The sequence below is a fragment of the Fundulus heteroclitus genome, chromosome 2 (assembly GCF_011125445.2).
Source record: "Fundulus heteroclitus isolate FHET01 chromosome 2, MU-UCD_Fhet_4.1, whole genome shotgun sequence".
Lineage (NCBI taxonomy): Eukaryota > Metazoa > Chordata > Actinopteri > Cyprinodontiformes > Fundulidae > Fundulus > Fundulus heteroclitus.
The window spans coordinates 11,345,174-11,368,207 of NC_046362.1; the positions used below are offsets into that span (position 1 = coordinate 11,345,174).

The 23,034-nt window shown below is 41.1% G+C and overlaps 2 protein-coding genes across 2 annotated transcripts; one reads left to right on the forward strand and one right to left on the reverse strand.

Annotated features, from left to right (window-relative positions):
* Positions 1 to 616: 616 nt before the first annotated feature.
* LOC105938624 (neuroepithelial cell-transforming gene 1 protein) lies at positions 617 to 11,663 on the forward strand. The gene is made up of 12 exons (XM_012880437.3): positions 617 to 916; positions 2,629 to 2,695; positions 3,982 to 4,041; positions 5,366 to 5,473; positions 5,561 to 5,728; positions 5,808 to 5,870; positions 5,959 to 6,055; positions 6,143 to 6,219; positions 6,318 to 6,575; positions 8,334 to 8,504; positions 8,591 to 8,777; positions 10,778 to 11,663. The coding sequence occupies exons 1-12, from the start codon at positions 771 to 773 to the stop codon at positions 11,098 to 11,100; spliced, it is 1,725 nt and encodes a 574-aa protein (XP_012735891.2). The 5' UTR covers positions 617 to 770; the 3' UTR covers positions 11,101 to 11,663.
* A 3,994-nt stretch (positions 11,664 to 15,657) lies between these two features.
* Positions 15,658 to 22,087, reverse strand: asb13b (ankyrin repeat and SOCS box containing 13b). The gene is made up of 6 exons (XM_012880326.3): positions 21,835 to 22,087; positions 19,718 to 19,917; positions 19,483 to 19,633; positions 18,530 to 18,664; positions 16,681 to 16,872; positions 15,658 to 16,588 (listed from the first exon to the last, which is right to left on the reverse strand). The coding sequence occupies exons 1-6, from the start codon at positions 21,875 to 21,877 to the stop codon at positions 16,440 to 16,442; spliced, it is 870 nt and encodes a 289-aa protein (XP_012735780.1). The 5' UTR covers positions 21,878 to 22,087; the 3' UTR covers positions 15,658 to 16,439.
* Positions 22,088 to 23,034: the final 947 nt, after the last annotated feature.

A 23,034-nucleotide genomic window follows, 5' to 3' on the forward strand; every position in this document is an offset into this window, starting at 1 on the left:
CACATTTTAAGCTAATGGCTCTGCAGGAATGACCTTATTTGTGCTAAATTTACATTTTATGTGCGGACGATTAACAGACAGTATTCAACCCTAGAGTTTAGGAGTCTGATAAGGCTTTAAAAATTCATATGTCAGACTAAGGCGGCTCAACAATCTGTGAAAAAAGAAACATCCCAAGACATTCAGGAAGTTAGAAGACATTTAGGCTAAGACTACTTTACAAGAATACAAGAAAGGCTTGCTCATTAAAAGAATATAAATTGGTAAAGGATGACAGAATAGTTTTGTTACTTCTTGTTTTGGATTATGTTAAAAATCTACTTAATGTAGATTTTATACACAAAGTTTCACGTGGGACAGATTACAGCCCTTTCTTTTCGTTTTTTTATACATCCCAGTAGTTTTTGACTGTTTCATTATTATTATTATTATTATTATTATTATTATTATTATTATTATTATTATTATTATTATTATTATTTTATTATATTCTATTTTATTATTTTTTTACTGTCGCCTGGCGCTGTTCAATATTGGCTCCTCCCCCTCAGTGGGGGGGGGGGCAACACTTCGAGACTTCTCCTCATTGGTCCGTTTCCAATAATCCGCCATATTCAAACTTCCGCCGTCTTGTGTGTGTGTTGTCATTGATTCCGTGTTTTCTTTGTATGTTTAAAGGCACTTTTTAAGTCCCGAACTTGCGTTTTTCTCACCGTTTAGTCATTAATACACATCGGTAGAGGATATTTTAAAACGCGTCGACTCGCACAATGGAAGAAAACGAGGAATTTAGTGGAAGGACGGTGGAAAACCCGAAGCAGAAACTACGGAGGATTTCATCGAGGACGTCTACTACGAGTGTCATTAGCGCTGCAGAGCCGTCCCCGAAAAGACTGCGCAGGAACAACTCAAAGAAGTACGTATCTGCATATAAAATGGACCTCTAGTCGTTTGATGGCACTAATCAATACCAGGCGTCAGTAACAATGCGGTTATTAGAAGATAAAACCCTCAGCTCGTCGACTGCGACGGGCAGGGCTGGTAACTGGCAAATGGTGCCTTCAGGTGCACCTCGTAGATCTTCTGACGTGCCATTCATTTACCAGCAGTGTTTTGTAGAAAATGTTAGTGAATAAAAAATCATTTTTTTTGCTAGTGGTTCATTATTGACTTAGAACAAAGAAAGAATACATTTAATTTGCTGATTATTGTTTGTTAATATGTCAGAGCATTGTAAATAAGTAAACAGTTATGTTATAATTCCTTAACTAAGGGATTTAGTTTCCAGGAACTGCTTTTGATCAGAAAATCTTCAAATATTTACTTAATTTTGATAGCCAGACATAGAATAGATTAATTTTGTTCATGTGAAACCTATCAAAGTTGTAATTATAGGAGATGCTCCAATTATTTAAACAATTTTCCCTTAATTTGCAGGTGACTGGCAGGTCCAAAACGTGAAAATCCGATTTTTGTTTCACCCCTACATTCATATTCTGCATCAAAATGTACAGAAACCTGCTTCCACACACCTGTTTGAGTTTAATTCTTTAGGGACATCTTTTGATGCATAAATGAAAGAAAAAAAATTGTCATTTGTTTTTATATTAAAAACAATGTTGTGTTTAAAACTACTACCTCTGTTGTATGCGTTATAGACCGTAGGAAACAAATAAAAACCCAAAATACAGCAAAAAAATAATAATAATAGTTTGAATCAGTCAAAATCCAAATCATCAGGTCAAAGAAAATCATAAATGGAAATCAGCCGGGAAGAACCTCATCACTTTATCTCCAAATAATATGTGTAAATGAAGTACATTTTTAACAGTGATCAACAGCTTCATCCTCTCTACACCTGATCTGTTATACTGTAATAAAAAATAGCTCACCCATCCCGTCTGTATTTGTTCTTGCAGACTTTCAAAAATGCAAAAAGCGCAGTAGGATTTTTTTCCCCCAGCTGCATTCCATGTAGTGCCTGAAAGACTTTCAGCAATGTGAAAAATCAGGTCAAAGTTTGTTTTTATTAGCACAACAATAGAGGTTGCATATATATATAAGCTATAATATAAGCTATAATAAAACATTGGGGGTGGGAGATCACAAGATTAGAATGTGTAATAAAATGAATCAAATAAGAATGAAAAGTTGCACAAAAAAGCAAAAATAGTGTTCAGCATTATCAAAACATGCTCCTCTGATGAGCACCAGACTGGATCAGTTTGTACAGCTGGCCTTGAAGGCACCCTCTGAGAGTCATGACACTCTGTAGCTTCAGTTTGGACAGTTTCACAGACTGTTTCTCACTGTAGAGTCACAGAGCTGAACAGCGTCTTATAAGGCTTTAAACATTAACGCCGTTCAGTCATCTGACAGCATCTGTCATATTTCACGTCCATCTTGACAAATCTGGGTGGAAAACGTCCAGAAAACAACCTCCCCTTTACTATAGCTGCAGTAAACCCTAGGGGAGTTTGAATATAGGGTGTGTCCCTCCCTCTTCTTTTGAGATAAATTTGGCTTGGCAAATTTATAAGGCAGTTTACCAGGACAGGTTCGGATCTGCTGATGTTCTCCTGTTTCCATTGTGAAATGTTTGCAAAAGATTTGTGTGTTGTGTTGCAGACCGCCCCTGCAGAGAGGCAGCTCGTTCACCTTCCTCACTCCAGGGACGCCGTGGGACTTCAGTCTAGTGAGTTCATGTGACAGGACTGCTGCTTTTAGGAACTGTGGTCCTTAATGATGGTTACCGTTTAAATAAAAGCAGCTATCAATCGACTTGGTTCTTTTAATCCTAATTTAACCTCGAAATAAAATAGTTGAGAGTTACAAGCGTTTTCTAACCAGCAGACAGCAACTTAAAAGACGAATAGAGACGTAAATAAAGTTTTGAGACAGAAACTGTCTACAGACTATTTGAACTATGTCCCAGAATTTCCTGTTTTTAAATGTCAAGTGGTATTTAGGGCTGTACAATTGTATTCACAATGCCTTTACACCTCTTGAGCTTTTGTTACGACAGCCAAAAAACTTTGATGTATTCATTGGATTTCATATTAAAGACAAAGGCGAGGTAGCACGCACATGTAAACTGGAAGAAAAATGGTACGTGCGTCACAAATTTAAAACAAATACGGTGGGTATTTGTTTTCATCCTCCCTGAGTCGCTAAATTGTAGAATCACAGTTTGTTGCAATGGCAGCTGCAGGTCTAGAGCCTGAAATAAATGGCCGTTCTTTTTTGTTTTCAAGCCTTGCCAATGATTCCCAACTTGATTCTGAACGCCCACCTCCGTCTCCAGTCTCTTACTGCTTCTTCCATCCCCGCAGCATGATGCTGCCGCTGCTATGCTGTTTTCAAGCTGTCAGTTTTAGCTGCACATAGTGATCTGCTTGTAGATCAGAACGTTTCGTTTTGGTTTCGTCCGACCAGAGCACCTTCTCCCTATGTCGTCTGGGTCCCATGCATGGCTTCTGGTTTACCCAAGTCGAGACTTCCTAGGGTTTCTTGCCATTGTTCTACGAAGGCCAACTCGATGTAGTGCTGACTAATCTCCCATCTGAGTTGTGCAGCTCCTCTCTCTGCACCTCCCCCGGAGTTAATAGGCATCATGGCTGCAACTCTGATTATTGCTCTCTTTCCTTGGCCTCTCAGTTTATCTGGACGACCTAACTTTCTTGATCTGTTTGCAGCTCAGCCCTACCTTCACCAGACAAAATTGCTAATTGCTGGAAAATTCATTCAGCAATTAGACTTTTCTTGTTAAAAATACTGAAAATATTTCCCTCTGTTTCACATTTCTGTGCTACTTTGTGTTGGCCTCTGACATAAAATCCCAACAACGTACGTTGGAAGTTTGCGCAAAAAGTTTTCTGCGTCCTTTTGCAAGACTCTGAAGTTTGTGTGTAACTTGCTCTTTGAAGCTTTAATCAAATGGCTGAAAATAAGCAGTAACCTTTTTGTTTTTTTCTCCTTCAGAAAAGAAAGCGCAAAGAAAAGGAGGATGACACCGTCAGTCTCTCCAGCTTTGACCTTAAGGTGAGTGATCGCCCTCTGTGTCCGTTGCAGAGCTACAGAGTGGCCGCTGAATGAATAATCCCTCGGCATGACTCAGATACTCGCCGCAGACAACGAGGATTGTTCTCCTGTGTGTGAGCTCTGGCTTATCCTGCTACAACTTAGAATGGCAGACCCACTCTGTGTGAGGAAAACATCAAGAGAAAACCCTCAACACTAGCAAAATCTGTTTAAAACTTTAGCTTTAGATAAACTACATTATTAAGAAAGGTACTATTACCTTCGTTTTAAAACTATCAGCTTACTTTTTCTGAATAAATGCAAACAAATGGACAAGTGCTCCAAACAAGAGTTTATTATTCTGTTACATAGCAGGTCCACACTAAAGATCACATTGGTGTGGCAAGTAAATGGGTTCAAACGTTGTGTAGAGATATTATTTAAACGCATTTATAGGTCAATAGCTTGAAATACCCTGTACACAGGAATTTTAGAGACAGTTGATGGTATAATTTTTTACAACTTTTGGTTCAAGTGCAAACCCACCCGAGAAAAGGAGAGTCTTCAAATCTGGTGTTTGAAAGCAGCAGCATCAGTACCTTATAATTATTCTGCTGTTTTGGAGAAACATGTATGATAAAGTGCCAAGAAAATAAATACTTTATTGGGCCCCTGTTTGTAAATAAACTGTTAAATCAACTTTACAGTATGTCTCCTTTTTTAAAAATGTCTGAATCCAGTAAACACCACCAACCAGCAGGTGGCGCTGGCAGGGGGGATTACATGCTTTTTCCTTTTTTGCAAAATTAAATTAAATGGGACTACTTATATATAGGAAGTTTAGCTAACAAAACCATACTAGGTAAATATTGTATACAGATTTTTTTTTTTTTAAAACAAAGATTATTATGGAAGGTTGATCTTTTCCTTATATCTTTTCCATGCTGGACTAAAATATTTGGTTTGAGGTTGTATATTTTACCTTTATAGGTATTTTTGGAGGAACTATTAATTCTCAGAAATATCAATTTTAGCAGGTGGTACCACTTCACAATAACTTTACAAAAATAATTTTTGTCTCTTGCTCGCCCTTAATGCACAATAAACACCTATCAATGAGTTATAAAGTGTTTGCAGATTAAATAGTAAAATATCTATAAACTATTTATCAGCCTTCTATAAGGGGAGCCTCATTGTAAAGTGGTGGCCAACAGGTTTTCCTCAGCATTAATACAATATAATTAAGTGTAATACACTTAAAAGTGGCTGAAACAATTCAGAATGATTGAATGACTTTATCATTTTTATGTATTCATTCAGTGGAGCTAAAGCGAATATTTTTCAGGAGCCCAATAATAAGCGAGTGCGATCTCTGGCCAAAGTTTCATCCCTCGTCAACCTGATGTCTCCGTCGAAAAATGGAGCAGTACGGCGCTTCGGACAGTCCATACAGGTGAACCTGGACACATTCTAGCATTTACCAAATGAAATGGGACACAATTCTCCTGTTTTTAAAGGTGTATGAATTTATTTTCCTCAGTCAATGACTTTACGTGGCGATGGGAAGTCCCCGGGGACGACGCTCAGAGCGGCCAGCAAGGCCCCAGGTCCGACCCCCACCAAACGCAGGAACAGCACGCTGTGGTCGGAGACGCTAGACGTGCATCAGAAGAGCGCTTTCTCTGCCAAGGAGATCAAAAGACAAGAGGTGGTGTGACTTTATATTCTGAGATCCAGCTGCAGAAAGCCAAACAAACGGAGTAATGTAAATAATATTTGTCCTGCAGGCGATTTACGAGCTTTTCAGGGGTGAGCAGGACCTCATCGAGGATCTGCAGCTGGCACGAAAGGTTGGGAAACTTCCCGCAAATTAAGACAAAAGAAGCTAAACGTCCGATCCGTTTTAACAATCCCCGCTGCGGCGTCTCCCACATTTAGGCGTACCACGATCCCATGCTCAAGCTCTCCATCATGACCCAGGAGGAACTGGCTCACATCTTTGGGGACCTGGACGCATACATCCCCCTGCATGAGTGTGAGCTGCCGCCGCCCAGCCTGTCCCCTTAAAGGGCCGCGTGCTCCCAGCCACTTCCTGATCATGTGGTCTCTGTCTCGTCTGCAGACTTACTCATGAAGCTCACAGAGGAAACAGGCCCCGATGGAACAGTCGCTCAGATCGGCCAGATAGTAGTCGACTGGGTACGTATGCAAGAGCGGCTTGATGTGAGATAAGTTATTATTTACCCCGGCTCCGTCTCAGTGCATTAAAAACTTCAATTATCCTTGTTTGTTTTTAGCTGCCTGGCCTGAATGCCTACAAAAACTACTGCAGCAACCAGCTTGCAGCCAAAGCTCTGCTGGACCAGAAGAAGCAGGACAAGCGGGTGCAGGACTTCCTGCAGCGCTGCCTGGAGTCGCCTTTCAGCAGGAAGCTGGACCTGTGGAGCTTTCTGGACATCCCGCGTTCACGTCTGGTCAAATACCCGCTGCTGTTGAGGGAGATCCTCAGACACACTCCTCCCGATCACCCCGACGTAGCCAGTCTGGAGAGAGCGGTGTGTTGTCGTTTGTTTTACATTTGATTCGAGCTTCTGTCAAATCGGATGTGTACATTTCTAAGATTTCATGATTAGCAGCACACTTTGATTTAGAGTTGTGGTTAGAAATTTACATTCAGCAAACATGCAGGGACTCTTTTTGTTAGAAACAGGAGTTCGGTGCATAGATTTCTTCTAATGTGGTCAAAGTTACACATGAAGGCTCAGTTATCTACAAAGTTTTGGTCAGCATCCATAAAGAAGGTTCACCTCGACCGCATGCTGTTTGTAGCCATCGAGAAACTTCTTCACTGCAAAAAGGTAACTAAAAGTAAGTAAAATTTTCTTGAAATAAGTGTATTTTTCCTTGATTGGATCAGGTAAATAAGCTTATCTGCCAATGGAATGAGATTTGTGCACTTAAAATAGGAACAACTCATCTCCATCATTTTATTTCAAGTGCAGTTTATCCAATCTCCTTTTTTTAGGGGTCAAAATACTCATTCCGCTGGCAAATCATCTTATTTACCTGCTCAAATCAAGGACAAATACACTTATTTTAAGAAAGTTTTACTTATTTTTAGTTCCGTTTTTGCAGTGTTGGATAATTGATCACTAATCCTCCTGGCAGAATTTAACTTAATTTAAATCAAATGAATCCTGTTTTTAAGCATAATCCACATTTTCTTTTATTGTGTTAAGGTCAGAGCTTAGGGGAGGCCATTTTTGTAAGTCTTTCAAAACCAGTTTTAAAATGTATTTTTAGGGTTGTTGTCTTGTTGGAGCGTCCAGCTGTATCCAAGTTCCAGCCTTTGGCCCCACACCATCAGTTTCAGATTAAAGAAATTTGGTTGAGTGTTTGGGAACAGCCCAGCAAGTTAGACTCTATCATGAACTGCTAAAAGGATGCTGCAAAGCAGTGTTTTCAGTGATTTTATATCTCTATGGGCTGAGATAAGAAGCACCTGCTAAATAAAAACAACATCTTCACGCACAAGTAGGGCTGGATGATATCGGGAAAAAAAAAGCATATTGATAAAATTGAAATCATATTAATCGAAATCGACAAATTCAAAACATTTCAGGTGCAGCTCTGCCCATTTTATGCTCTTGCTTAGCAACCTATATGTAGATAAAGAACACACAAGCGCTGAATTAAAACGCAACCCTTTATTCAACCAAGTTTTTACAAACGAACGCGTGCTCGTTGAACTCTTTGAAGGGGGCGGGGCTTAGTTCCTGGGTCTGTGTTTGTGATTGGTTGGGAGGATGTAATGACTGTAATGATTAATCTACATGTCTAGAATGCAAAAGGAAGGAAAACTTATTCTATTGAACTTATTATTGACCCTTTTTTCTATCATCGATATACATCTGTCAATCAATATATATAGTTATTGAATTATCGTCCAGCCCTACGCATTAAATTTCCTGCTGGCCACATGCAGCTTCAGCAAAAAGCTGACAGGGAGAAGGTTTGGATGAGTCAAGGTTTTAACCTAGAAACATGTTACTGACCATCAAGGTTGGTAAAGCGACGGTGGCATCATGCTGAGGGTCTGCTTCGCTCACCGTTCCCGGTCCATCACACGAGGAGAATATAGTTATGATGAAGGCCTACCTCTGATTTCTTCATCAAACGTCAGCTGTTGGATGGTTGACACTCGGACACCACTGGGTGTTTTGGACAATAATCCCATAAATGTGTGTAACGTTTGACAGAAGCTGTATTTTACTTCTTGGTGCTGATGCTGGTTCCTCCTTTTTATGATGCAGATCACAATAATCCAGGACATTTTGTCTGATATCAACGTGAGAAAAGGGGAGTCTGAATGCCAGTATTACATAGACAAACTGGACTTCCTGGATGAAAAGCAGCGGGACCCTCTCATAGATGAGTGTAAGAGCCTCCTCTGTCACGGCGAGCTTCGGACCAAGAGCGGTTCGGTGAGTACAGGTTCCCGCCCTCCTCGTTACCTCTCCTCTCTCTCTGTAGGATCTATGTTTACCTCTCCAATACCGTGGCGTTTCAGAGGCTACACGTGTTCCTCTTCGCTGAGCTGCTGGTTCTGACCCGGCCAGTGACGCGCAACGACAGGAGCTGCTTCCAGGTGTATCGGCAGCCCATCCCAGTCCGAGACCTGGTCCTGGAGGACATCCAGGACGGAGAGATCCGCTTAGGGGGGTCCTTCAGAGGGGCTTTCACTAACGGAGAGAAAGGTTAGCTGGGCCGTGAAGCTGATAAGGGTTATTATGGGTTGTACATTTTCCCTCAGCTCATCGTTTTTATACATAACTTTACGCTGTGAAAGATCCTCTACACATCCCTCAGTGTCCAATCTCTTTGTATCGAATGTTTAACATGTGCCATTCATCATATGCTAGAGAAATGTTAACCTATTTTGAGAGAACACTGAAGAACAGAGTAAATATGAGAATAGTTGAGCTACCTTAGGTTGTTTTAGGTTTGTTGGGAATTAATCGAAGACGTCATTGTAGGTTCTGGGAAATCTTTCATGACCCCAGCATCTATTAAAAAATTAATCCATTCTTTGAAATAAAGAGATGCATAATCTTTAGATTTACAGTTTTTGTTAACATCTCTAAGCTGTGAGTGGGAGGGATGATTTAGGGATTGGGCTTCAAAGGGAAATTAGGTTCACTTTAAATCATATGTTTGCTTCACTCACAGACTTACTGTTGCACAAGACAAAGACAAATTGAACAAAAGTCAGTTATAATCCTTGAATTTATTCTTCATTCTGCATCTCTCAGGTGCTTCTAAGTATCTAACTAACTTGAGTTATTTTATAATTTAACCTTAAACTGGTTAAGGGTGGTTTGTCCTATTTGGACAATATCATGACAATATAAAATTGCGATACTGTTGCTGACAACTGCAATAACAATGAATATCACTTTTCTAGCTTTACCATTACACAATGTCCACAACACTGAGTTTTAACATCTAATTTACCAAAAACGTGCATCAGGTTTGGGAAGTGAAGGCAGTTGGAGTCCATCCACCTGGTGAAATATATCATCAACATGCAAACAGCGTGAAGTGCATAATACTTGATATATAAACAAACATTACGTTCAAGCGTTTCAATACTGAACACCCTGCCAGTGGTGACAGTTGCACTTTAATATATTGTGCAACTCTATGTACAGTTATGGCTGAAAGTCGTTGTATTGGTGTTAATTTACTGTTGCTTTTTCTTTTTATTAACAATATTTGCATATATTTTTTAGCAATGCATTACTACTTATTAAAAGCTGACCTAAAGCCTAACTAATGATTATTCAGCCACTATTTAAAAACTTACAACAGACACTCAGTAGGGTTATGGTCCATGTAATTCACTGGTCATTGTTCCAAGGTTTGTAGAATTTCAGTCTGGCCTTTTTGCTACTGTTGGTGTAATTTCCCGGCCACACCACTAGTAGGTGCTGTGTTCTTTGAAACAGAACAACAAACTGCATGTGTACAAACACTCTGCCTCTAAATAAACTTTCAGAATGGCAGGGATTCAAATGTTCCTATGGACAGATGTGTGTGTGTGTGTGTGTGTGTGTGTGTGTGTGTATATATATATATATATATATATATATATATATATATATATATATATATATATATATATATATATAGCACTATTACATGTGGCTGTGACAAAATGTGGACAACTGTAAAAGGGTGTGGGTACTTTTGGGTGTGAGGGTGTGAGGCTGACCTTTGGCCTTTAAAAGGGTGTGAGGCTGACCTTTGCCCTTTAAATCTTATCCTCCTTTTGTTGCAGAACGAAGTGATTATGGTTTTCTTCTGGTTTTTTTTTTTTTTGTTTTTTTTTTCTTTACACACATCAGCTATGTGAACTTTTATGGTAGCAGAGACGGCTGTAAAACTCTGCAGGAGAGATGTGTGGCCCTGCTAAATCACGTGATAGCTGTGGACCAATCATTGCTCACAGAAAATCAATGATTCACATGAATGGTTCATTTGAACACATGAGATCCAATTGAGCAAACAAAACAGTGGAAAAATATTGATAATGCAAAGGAAATGTCATGTTGGTCTTGAGCTGAATTTATGAGTTGGGGTACTGTATGTAGATACTCTCTAAAAAAAAAGATGGAGCTGTGGGGCTTAAAATGCAGGATTCTGAGGATTTATATTTCTTAAACCTTTTTCATGTTTTATTCTTGTGCCTCTGTAGCTAAGAATGTTTTCCGCGTGAGCTCCATGGACCCGTCCCACGGCCAGTCCCACACCCTGCACGTCAGCGACGTTTACCACAAGCAGCAGTGGCTCAACTGTCTGCGCACCGCCATCACCCAACAGCAGGGGGCTCCAACCAGAGTCCAGCAGGAGGAGTCCATCCTCCCCTCTCCCATCTCATCAGCCAACATCTGTGATGAAGAGTCAGACGAGAACTGTCCCCCTGCTCCTGGCCCTAAGCTCAGGCGTCAGACGCTCTCCAAAAGCAGGATGGAGCAGAAGTCACAAGGATCACAAAGGAGGAAGGAAACTGGAGTGTAGACAGCATGTGTCCTGTCAGTCAAGTTTGCGTCTAGCTTTGCTGCACTGAAAACCCCGTCCAAATTTGTTGTTTGTCTTTTTTTAAAAACGTGAATTTAGTTTACAAAAAAAAAAAAAAAGAATCGGCGAAGCCGTGCCTCTTGATTGTGTTTAAAGTTTTATACCACTTCTGTCTGTGCGGTTTCTTTCTGTGGTCAATGTGTGTAAAATGTCTCAGCTATCATGTGCGAAGCTGCCCGATGAGTTGTTCGCTCCAAGATAAAGGGATCCGTAAACCGACGTACCAGCTGAGCTCCTCACATATCTCAAGATGTCACTATCCACCAACGATAAGATATGAACATTACTTGGAAAACAGAATAAGATATATATGTGTGTGTGTGTGTGTTTGTAATCTTAGTAAATCTGAGTTAAAGGACAAAAACATTTGCTCTTAGTCCTGGGTTTTATTGGCTGGGAGATGTTTGCCCTTCAACACATTCACATTCCAGCTGTACTTTGGCCCCTTTAGCCACTTCCTACTACTGAGGGTTTTTTTTTTTTTTTCAAACATGGTATTTGTAGAACAAACAGAAGCATTTTTACAGCATAGTGTTGTACAAAGGGCAAAGGCATAATAACAGCCGAAAATATGGACGATATTTTCTGTTTTGTGTATGATCGACTAATTAAAAAATATATCCCATGCAAGTTAAGCTCCTGCTTTCTATGCTCTCTGCAGTGGCGGACAACAGCTTGATAAAACTGAGTTTGAGTTTGGTGGGTTTTTTAAAGCCTGAAGATAGAAGTCACCGCAGGATCTTGTCAGCTTGAGACACCAGCAGAAGAACATTCACTTGTAGGTAAATAGTAGGGGAGTATATGTGGTACCGGGTTGTTTGAATTGTAAAACAGATCATTGACCCGTTTAAAGGTCATACTCATCCTTGTTTGCATTGAAGCAAAAAAAAAAAAAACTTCTTAGGTATTACTGGCGAATTACATCAGCTGAAAGACAGCGAAGCAACATGAGGAAGAAGTAATTTGTGAGCGGGCGGACGCCTGCCCAAAGGAGAAACAAAGGCTTCACTCAAACGACTTCCTCGTCTGTCCACTTTTGAGCTCAGAGGAAATGGAGTTATTTCTGCAGACGGGTTGCTTCATCACAGAACTTCTCCAATAACTTTCTCACTAATCCCACCATATCTTTCAACACCAAACTTGTCACTTTGGTTTGGCTCCTGAAAGCATTGGGAAACCTTTTGCAAAGTGCCAACTGCTCTACGTGTAGCTGGCTGTAGCTTTAAGCGACAGTCTGCCTAAAACCCTCTTCCTCAAAGCTCATTTGACCGTAAACGGATGTGCTGTTTACAGGTCTGCTCAGTGTGTCAACAGAGGAGATGGTGTGCTGATGATCTTGGTCCCTGTCATCTTGTCCCTCTCCCCAGGTGACAAACAGCTGCTGCTCGAAGGAGCATCAAATGACCAACTCGGACCTTAGAAAGCACAGGCAGACCTCTGAATCGCTTTACCATCACCTGAACAGCTAATAATCTAGTTTTGGTGTCACTGATTTGCTTTCATTTGCACTGCAAAAAGGGAACTAAAAGTAAGTGAATTTTTCTCAAAATTTTACTATTTTCCCTTGATTTGAGCAGCTAAATAATAGTATTTGCCAGTGGAATGAGTATTTTTATCTCTAAAATAAGATAATTAGATATCCTGCACTTGAAATAAGATATTGGTGATGACATTTTCTTAGTGCAAAACTCTTATTCCATTGGCAAATATTCTTTTTTAGCTGCTCAAATCAAGGAAAAATACACTCATTTCCAGAAAATGTTACTTACTTTTAGTTCCCTTATGTATTTCAAACTCCAATCACACATAAACATGCAGGGTACAGAGCATAATTCTTTAAAAGACATTCAGATGAAGATCAATTGTCGTGTTATTTCTCCTTGTTTGGCTGTTTCTTTGAGATTTCCTCATCTAGCTTAGAGGATTTTACTCAGTCTGGTTATTTTCCTGGGCTGGATAAAGATTTATTCCAGACTCTTCCTTACCCTACTCTAAAACTTGCATCCACCCATCACACCTCCATATGTCTTTCTATCAGTTCCTCCATCCATTTGTTCAGTAATCAGTTGGTAGATAATTCATCTATTGGTCCATTCATTAATCCTCCATCCATTTGTTTGCCCATCATCTACCCGTCCATGTGCTCACCCATCTGTTTGTTCTGCGGTTCTGACCACAGTAGAAATCTCTGCCTGAGAACGTTGGGAAAGTATTGTATATTTATATAAAACAGGAGCCCTATGACATTTATTCATCACACTTTAGCAGCTTTTTCTGGCACCTGTTCAGGACTATGGTTAATTATTTATATTCTGACAGTCAAATACCCTGAGGGGATGTTTTTCCCCCAAACTCTTGACTCACCTCTTTTGTCATTTATACACAACAATCCACTTCTATGATGAATATAGTTGATTTTCCTCTGCTCCCTGGTAAAATAGGCCATTTTTTCTGTCAAACCTCTTTGTACCAACACCTTTGTTTCTAGAAAAAAGTTTCAAGTATTAAATGTTTTTTCTTTTCCACGTGTATGTCTGCTGTTTCACATAATACGTAAAACACTGACTTCAGATGCAGAAACTGGGATTGAGCCGACTTATATCACAGTAGTTTTCTGGCAGCGTCGCTCCAAACCAAGTCAAGCATTTATTAGGCTTGACACAGTGACACAAATGTTTTTCATGTTCGATCATGCTTTAGTGCAGCTCAGGCAGATTGTATACAAAGTGAGTAGAGCAGTGTCAAGCTCATGTTTCATGTTTTCTTGTTATTGCCAGAATCTAGTCTTCATCCCACAGAATGGCTGATGTGTATCTTTGTAGTAAAGTTACGGTGTGAGGGTTTATAACTGTGGCCCTACCAAAATCATGTTCCATTATATGACTTATCTACTATATCATCATTTTTACAACTTCTTCTCAGCTATGTTTGGGCGTGTAGTTTGGGATAGATATATTCATTTAGTCGTTTGTGTGTTAAAACAATGTGCATATTTCTTAAGCAAACAGAATTGTAAAGTTGTAAAATGTACATTCAGACACCAGTGAATAACACAAGAGTCACGAGATGAAAGTATAGATGGCTTCCATCTCCAGGGTGAGTTTATAAAGTGATGTATATGCTGAATCAAGAGAAATGTCTGACAACAGTAACTTGGAGACTTTAAGGAATTTAAATGTGGTCTGTTGTGAGCTAGAGCTACTTCAGCAGCAGTGAAGGACTGCTGGAGACAAAAATCACAATTGAAAATCTGAACATTTTGGGAGCATTTGGGTAAAGCTTCATTGTGGTTCCTGCTCTGGTTCTGACATGTCCCTCGGAAATCAAAAATAGCAGCTTTGAATGGGGTACACCAGAGTAAACAGGACAGAGTGCCAGTTAACAATCGGAAATGTCCAAAATGAAAAAAAAAAAAAATGTTAGGATTCCAAGATGGGGACGGCCAGGAAAGCTGTGGTACCTCTTATAAATGTCCTTTACGCTGTACTTTCCACATGCAAACACCACTTTTAATCTGTTCGGCTCAGAGTTGCAGCCGCTACGTGTAACATGTATTTTAGACGCACTCTTACACCCGTGTCTTGTAAGACAAAGATGTTTTCATCACAGCTTCCTGTTGAGGCGAGGAGCTGCTATGTCTGACCCAACAATCGGCCTTAAAAGATTTCTCCGACCTTCCGAGGGGAAAGCCCGACTATAAGAAGCCATTAAAGTAGATTTTTTTTTTTCCCCGATCGGAAGTCAGGATTTCCGAGTTCTGAGTGCAAATGGAATGCAACACGTGTTCCCAGAAGACTTTTTACTAGCGAGCCACGGAGTGGCTTAGGTAAAACAATACAGCTGTGAACAGAAGCAGCTGAAAGTCTCACTTTTCTACATATAATCAGTTTGTTTTATTTGAAATAGTTGAGCTCTAGTGCATAGGGTAAATGTTGAAACAGTATGCAGAGGACACAATCTATTGTGCCAGTCAAAGTACCGACATCCAATCTTTCATTCGTTTGTCCCAGGCACTGAGTGAAACCTGCCAATGCTGCAGCTAACTTCTGTGGCCTAATGAGCAGGGAATCTCTGGAGAGAATGGCTGCTGAGTTCATCTCATCATCGCATTTGCAAACATCAGCAAATGTTTTCTTGTGAAAGAGGATGGGTAAAAAGTAAAGGAACATTATGCTAACAAACAACACCCACAGTCACGTCGATGGTCTTCCTACAGACTCTATCAGAGGTTTCTGTTCATGCAGTGGCATGAACGGTGTTCTGTACTGGTGCTTCAGCTTGAATGGTTCCTTTTCTTGAAACCAAGATCCCAGTTCCTGTCATGTTGCTTGGGAAAAATAGCTTGTATGTGGATGGATCAAAAACAAACCCACTGAGCCTGGACAAATGAGAACTCCGCAAGAAGAACAATATTTAAAACAAAAGTTTCATCAGTATTGCATACTAAATCTTTACATACTTGTATGGCAAAAAAAGAAAGACCAAGATCGCTCCTCATCGACTGATTTCGGTCTTTTTATTTCCATCAACTTCATAGAGGTATAACCACCTGTAATATTTACATATTTACATAAAAAATAAATAGTTACAGAATATGTACATGTACATACAATTATACAATACTAATTATGAAGTCTTTGATGCAGCTTGCAGAATTGAAAAAAAGCTTCATATTTATACCGCTGTATTAAATCTTAATTTTCTGTTTGTTTGGGAGGCCTCTACATCAGACTCTGTAGTGCTTTTTTTATTGTTTCCCTAGAGATCCGCTCTACATTCACTGGTTTGCTTCACTGTCTCTATAAAAATATCCATGACCACCAAGCTAACATCACCCTAATGTACTTCAGATCCATGATAGAAGCAGACCTAAACGACTAGAGGCGCGCCAAAGTTCCTGCTGCGGTGATTCAAACTAATTATGCCGGTTAGATGCACTTCCAAGAAACACGTAAAACCTGATTCCAGGTAACAGCAACGGCTTTGTAGTCAGAACGCAGCCTGTCGTAACAGGTGCATGGACCTCTTGTGTAATTTCGCACACATTCCTGAAGAAAGAAATCTGAACCGGCCGAAAGGAAGAAAGAAAGACCTTTGTTTGATACATCGGCGTTGAGTCTCTAGATTGAGCCGCTCTGCCTTTTATAGCCGTAAAAACAAAAACTAATCAGAAAAGAAATACATCTGCCTAGTTTTTTTTTTTAAACTCTCAGCGTCCTACCATGCTGCTGCCTGAAGAAACCCATGCAGCATCTTTAACTCAAGCCTGTCAAACTTGGTCAGAGTTGAACGACAAGAGGCTTCAGGTACGAGAGGAACCTTATGATGCTCTTGGGCAAGCGCAGCTCCGAAATGACTCTGCGCGCTCTTGTGCCGAGCGCCCTCCTCAAAGCCACTCTGCTGAGCTGCTGCAGGCTGAGGGGAGTCTCTGAGGAAAGAAACACAAACACCAGATGTTTGATATTTGCCGAAGCCCTGGCCCCGGTTAGAGGAAGGACCGGTTCGTGTGAGAACTCGTACTTTCATAGAAGTCGAGGCAGAGGTAGGAGGGAGATCCCACGCTGGCGTAGTGGATGGGCTTCTTGCTGAGGTTGTCTCGAGCAAAAACGTTCCCCCCGAACTCGACCAGCAGCTCTATCAGATCGGCGTTCTTGGTTTTAGCCGCGTGATGAAGAGCCGTCTCGTGGAGCTTGGAAGCGTTCACGTTTGCCCCTTAGAAAAAAAAAAAACAGGGAGATTTCATCAAATTATGTTGTTTTTGTCTAAAGGCCCATTCATACCTCACGTAAAAGACGGATACGTGTGGAGTGTTTCATACGTTCTAACCGTCGATTTCGTCCGTATTTTGACACGAAAATTGGGAGCTTACGATTACGGACGAAACGGATCAATACCACCGGAAGAGGTGGGGGCGCTATTGAGTTTGTAGTACAAAATGTCAACAAAATCACGAAGGAGGTTAGAATTCTGGGCTTTAAACAATGGCGGGATTTGAGGAACGACTTTCGGAGATTGTCCGCAACTAATCTTGATGATGTGTCGTGTCCGGGGCACAGGGACAAACAAAAATTTATGAATAGATTTCAGGAAATCGGGACATGACAGGGGATGTCGTAAAGTCCAAGTGGCCCGCAATTAGGGAGCGCCCAGCACTGCAAACTACAGGAAATATTGGTTATTGCGCACCTCAACGGACGGAGGTATGAAGGAGTCAACGGATAGAACGTACGGACAGAAATACGGACGTGTAGGCCAAACGTAGGGTATGAATGGGCCTTAAGGCGTTTATGTTTGTATGCCGGTCACACAGAGCTTGGCAGGAGAAGTCCCACCAAGTCGTTATACCCACAAACTTCAATGGATTTTACAGGGATTTCATGCAATAGTCACATGGTTGTAAACTAAAAAGGAAAACGATAGATGGTTTACAACTCGTTTCACAAACACAAATCTGAAAAGTGTGGCGGACATTTGTATTGAGCCCCTGTTACTTTGATATCCCGAAATAAAATCAAATACAACCAATTGCCTTAAGGTGTTTTTCGCGCACATTAGTGAACAAACGGCATCGTAAAACCATGGATCACAGCGGACCGGTCAGGACTGAAGTTGTGGAGACGCTTAAAGCAGCTCATATTCCAAGCTTCTGACAATGGGACAACTATTAGTCCCACACATTGGGCCTTTATCAAACAAAAAAAGAAAGCCACTGCTGAAAGGACGCCCTGAAGTCTGTTTCATGCAGTCAGCCACCACTCAAGTAGAAACAAGTGGAAGAAGGTGCTCTGTTCAAATAAGACACAAACTGAACTTGCTGACCTAGAGTTACAACTCTGCGTTGTGGAAACACTACCACTGCACATCATCCTGAGCACACCGCCTCCATACTGAAACACTGTGAAGGCAACGCAACGCCGCGCGGGTCCTTTCCTTCGGCAGGGACAGGAAAGTTGGTCAAAGCTGGTGGGAAGATGGATGGAGGTCAACACGGGGCCATCCTGAAAACAAACAGACCTAAAAACAGAGGCGGCGGTCCACTTTCTAGCTAGACAACAACCCTAAACCTGCCATGGGAGACACAGCAGAAGGGCTTAGATGAAAGCGTATTGATTTGCTAGGATGGCTGAGTCAAAGTACAGAGATGTACCCGTAAAGACTCGCAGAATGTGATTCAACAAAGTCCTGACGCACGGAGAAAGAATTCATCCCACGTTTTACATGTTAATAATTGCACAACCCATCCTTTTCTTTGCCTTGCACAATCACGAGCTGCGGACGTTCGTCGCTGTGATGTCGCAAAACGGGGAAAAAGTCCAGTTATTGCGACAATTAGGTAATTGCAGAGGGTTGGGGGAGGAGGCTGGCTCACCTGCAATGAGGAGCACTTTGGCGCAGTCGAAGTGTTGCCTGGCGCAGGCTACGTGAAGCGGCGTTCCATAGTGGCAGTCGTGAGCCTCCATGAAGGCTCCTCGGTCAATCATCAGCTGAACACAGTCTGAGTTACCTGATACGAAAGACAAGGTGCCATTATGACATGGATATGCTGTGGAACACTTTATGACTTTAACAGTTGATTCCCGCTAGCTTAAGACGGCTAAAGAGCTCGCTCGTGTTCCTGAGTTATTTGTGCTGATAATAGTGGAAATATAAACTTAGGTTCTTGTTCAGACTTCATCACAGCTCTAGTTGTTTTGACCAACAGCCAAAGATCAGGCCTTACTTAAAGAGCATGTTCTCTGGTCTTTCCGATTTTGAGTGGCGAACGACAACATGCCTCATCTCTACACCTCAGAGACACTGGAAGTTGTAAATATATACAACATTTCTAAATGTAACAAATCCTGGACAGTCTGATTTACTAGAAAGGAAAAAGTACAATGTATAAAAAAAAAAAAAAAAAAACTTAAGCGATTAAGTAAAGCAGATATTTACAAATTAAAGGATTTTTCGCTATATTTTTTAGCATACGAAAATGCTTCTGTAAGAAATTATTTGTTTTACAGCTTTTTTTCTTACATATATATCAGCTGTACAGGAGAAAATTAACTTTTTTTTTTTTTTTTTTACAGAAACTACCAGAGAAAATGTCTAGAAGGCCTGAGTCCTTTTCATCTTATTATTTTTTTCTTTTTTAGTTTAAGACGGTTTTAACCATTCATCATCTTCCGTTTCTTCTTCTGTAAAGAACACTATCTGGAAACCACACTCTGAAAAGTCAAAGAGCATTTTCAAAAGAAGCCCCCGAGGGATCTGCGAGCCTGATAATCTATCTCGAGATTGCATATCCTGCTGACATGCAAAGATGTTTGCATAACCCCGTACCTCCCATGCACGCCTCATGAAGGGGAGAGAAGGTGAACAGTGGGGGATTGACGGTGGCTCCATACTCCAGCAGCAGCTTGACACAATCCAGGCTACCGGCCGCACAGGCGTCACACAGTGGGGTGCTCCCATCAATGTTCCGTGCGTCCACCTGCAGGGCGCCGCCAAAAAAGCCAGGTAAACATGTTAGAAAAGCTACTTTCAGGACTACATCAATACACTGAGACCACCTCACCTGTGCGCCGGCGTCCAGCAGCAGCCTGACGCACTGGGTCTGACCCTGTATGCACGCCTCGTGCAGCGGGGTTATTGAGTCCACGGCCACCACGTTCACGGCTGCCCCCGCCTCGATCAGCTGCTGCAGCTGCAGGGCTCGGCCCTGCGCAGCGGCCTCATGCACCGCTGACCGGTCTGTCCAGAATCCAAGGCCATGAGCTGCCGGCACAAAAAAAAAGCAGAACAAGTCTGACCACCTCGAGATTATGCCGTCTGGGAGGAGCGGGGCCGCGATCAGTCTTCAGCTGTGTTTGTTGATCGGTCAGGTACACGTGTATATTGTCCTCCACACCTATTGGTACCCTTGAGGATGAAATTCAACAATATTTAGGATAAATCTATCTTTTGCTGAGGGTATACTGATATGTTTAGATAAAGCACCACATTGCCATGCACGCATGCACCACATCAAGCTCTGGATGATTATTTTATGCATCTAAATCCGATGCGTAGTGCAAAGACAAGCTTCCATCATGGCCTTGTTAGTCACTTTTCCGACTAACAAAACTTCAAATAACTCTCTTATTATATAATGTGCAACTTTTACCCAAGTAGCTCGTTTTATTTTCTAAACAAAATTGCTTGCAACACTGCAGGACCCCTCTCCTGGCTCATTAATTTGCACTTTTGGTAGGAAATGGACTGAAAAATTGGCCCTTTCTGGGACTGACCTGAATGCAACAATCTCCATTGTTATAATGCAGGGCATCTCAGTGTAAAAAGTGGGGCCATAGAGGTGTCCTAGAAATTGGTAAATTGATCAGATTCTTCCCATACCTATTAGACTTACATTAGGGAGTCAAATTGGTTTAGCCAAGCATGGGTTGTATTTAGTCCAACCAAAACGGATTCGATACAAGAAGCCTACCGTGAGCCCTGGCCTGAGCACAGCCCATCAAGAGCCCATTTAGTCAAGTTGGCTGGGCAGAGGGAACTATCACACCTTAAGAACAGTGGAAGATCATGCATGAATGGTGCCCTGGACCAGCTCCTTCTTCTGCTGCAACCCCCAACCCACCAAAATGCAGGAACTCATCTGTGATTCTGCAAAAACAGACTAAACTTAACTAAAAATAAGTTAACATTTTCTTGAAATGAGTACAGTTGTACTTTATTTGAGTAGGTAAATAAGATAATCTGCCAATGGCGTAAGATTTTTGCACTTAAAATAGGAAGAACTCATCTCCATCAACTTATTTCAAGTGCAATAAATCTAATTATCTTATTTGAGGGGTAAAATGACTCTTTCCATTGGCAGATAATCTTATTTACCTGCTCCAATCAAAGACAAATACACTCATTTCAAGACATTTTTTACTTATTTGTAAGTTCTGTTTTTGCAGTGCAGGATATAGAGTTCAGTGTATTTCCGTACAACTCCCATAACCTAGTCCTCCTATATTCAGCACACAGGCTCCTCCATGACGGCAAATGCTTAAAAGCTACGGACAAATTGTTTAAGACACGTGTAACTATGCCGCTCGTCCCCCGGGCCTTTCTAATGCCACCCTGGGCAACTGCCACCCCATTTCAGTCACTGCCACAGGCTACGACTCACTGAAGTACTTGAGCATCTTTACCTTACATCTTTACAAACGTCACATTTTAGAGACTTTTTTTTCTCCGAATGCTGAATTTATGAGGATCAGATGTAAGTTTGAAGCACACATGCAGCTGAACATTTCTGTATGCACCCACTGTGTCGCAATAACCACCATAATAAATTACACCATTATATTACACATCTAATGGAGATCCTAATAGCAATCCGGCATTGCTGATCAATCTAATGTAATATTCTTATATTCTTAATAGGATTCATAAACCTGTATTATGATCTACTTGTTTTATAACATTGGCCATACCTAACCAGCCTCAACTGGCTGCCATGCTGTCCATTTGTCAACACTTTGAAGAATCAAGGTTCCCCTACTACGGCTATATTTCAAAGGCTCACTCAGGCCAATTAAGTGAAAGCCACATTAAAACGGTTACCGCCAATCTCGCCAAATCATTAGGCGAATCTTTTTATAAACTGGTATCTCGGGTTAGTCACACACGCTGTAAGCTCCTTACCGATTTCTCCATACAACGACGGTCTGGCCCGGGTTATCTCCATTTCATGTTCCCGCTGTAGTCCTCCTGCCGACCCGACCTGGCCTCAGCGTAGGTTCAGCCGAGCGTCTTCTTCATTTTGAAGAGAGGCATTAAAAGGACCCTGGATAAAGCGATGCATTATTATAAATTACAGCTAGCAGCCCAGCAGAGAGAGAGAGAGAGAGAGAGAGAGTGCAGCCACGGCGCAGGTTAGAAAACAGTGCCCGGGGATTCTGGGATTTGTAGGCGCGGAGGACCCAGCGATTGAGCCCTTACATAAACAGACAGTCCTGTGGACTGATATGTATCATCTGAGGGTTTATTAATTGGCTTAGAATATGTGAAGTAGTTAAAACAACTGAATCAAACGAGGTAATGGAAATGGAAATAGTTATGCAACAATTATGGGATCCACTTTGTTTTTTTTTTGATTTTTTTTAGGCAAGGCAAGGCAAGGCAAATTTATTTGTATAGCACAATTCAGTACAAAGACAATGCAAAGTGCTTTACATGATTAAAATATAGCAAAATAAAACAGAATAAAAGCAAGTAGGAATAAAATGTAGATAGAAAAAATAACAAAAAAAGTGGTGATTCAGTTAACTAGAACAGTTGAAGGCAATCTTAAACAAATGTGTTTTTAATGTTGATTTAAAGGAACTCAGGCTTTCCGCACCTTTACAATTTTCTGGAAGTTTGTTCCAGATAAGTGGAGCATAGGAACTAAATGCTGCTTCTCCGTGTTTGGTTCTGGTTCTAGGTATGCAGAGTAGGCAGGAGCCAGAAGACCTTAATGGTCTGGAAAGTTGATACACTGATAACAAGTCTGTGATGTATTTAGGTGCTAAGCCATTTAGGGATTTATAGACTAACAGAAGTATTTTAAAATCTATTCTCTGAGATACAGGGAGCCAGTGTAAGGACTTTAGAACTGGGGTTATGTGCTCCACTTTCTTAGTCTTAGTGAGGACGCGGGCAGCAGCGTTCTGGATCAGCTGCAGCTGTCTGATCCACTTTTTAGGCAGACCTGTGAAAACACCGTTGCAGTAATCAATTCAACTAAAAATAAACACATGGATTAGTTTTTCCAGATCCTGCTGAGACATTAGTCCTTTAATCCTAGAAATGTTTTTCAGGTGATAGAAAGCCGACCTTGTAACTGTCTTTAGATGCTTTTGG

Coding starts and splice junctions, on each gene's coding strand:
- LOC105938624 (XM_012880437.3), top strand. CDS start 771: ATGGAAGAAAACGAGGAATTTAGTGGAAGGACGGTGGAAAACCCGAAG. Junction 4,042..5,365: donor TCTCCAGCTTTGACCTTAAG/GTGAGTGATCGC, acceptor AATATTTTTCAG/GAGCCCAATAATAAGCGAGT. Junction 8,505..8,590: donor TTCGGACCAAGAGCGGTTCG/GTGAGTACAGGT, acceptor GTGGCGTTTCAG/AGGCTACACGTGTTCCTCTT.
- asb13b (XM_012880326.3), bottom strand. CDS start 21,877: ATGGAGATAACCCGGGCCAGACCGTCGTTGTATGGAGAAATCG. Junction 19,918..21,834: donor GTCGTTGTATGGAGAAATCG/GTAAGGAGCTTA, acceptor TTGTGCCGGCAG/CTCATGGCCTTGGATTCTGG. Junction 16,589..16,680: donor CTGCCTCGACTTCTATGAAA/GTACGAGTTCTC, acceptor TTCTTTCCTCAG/AGACTCCCCTCAGCCTGCAG.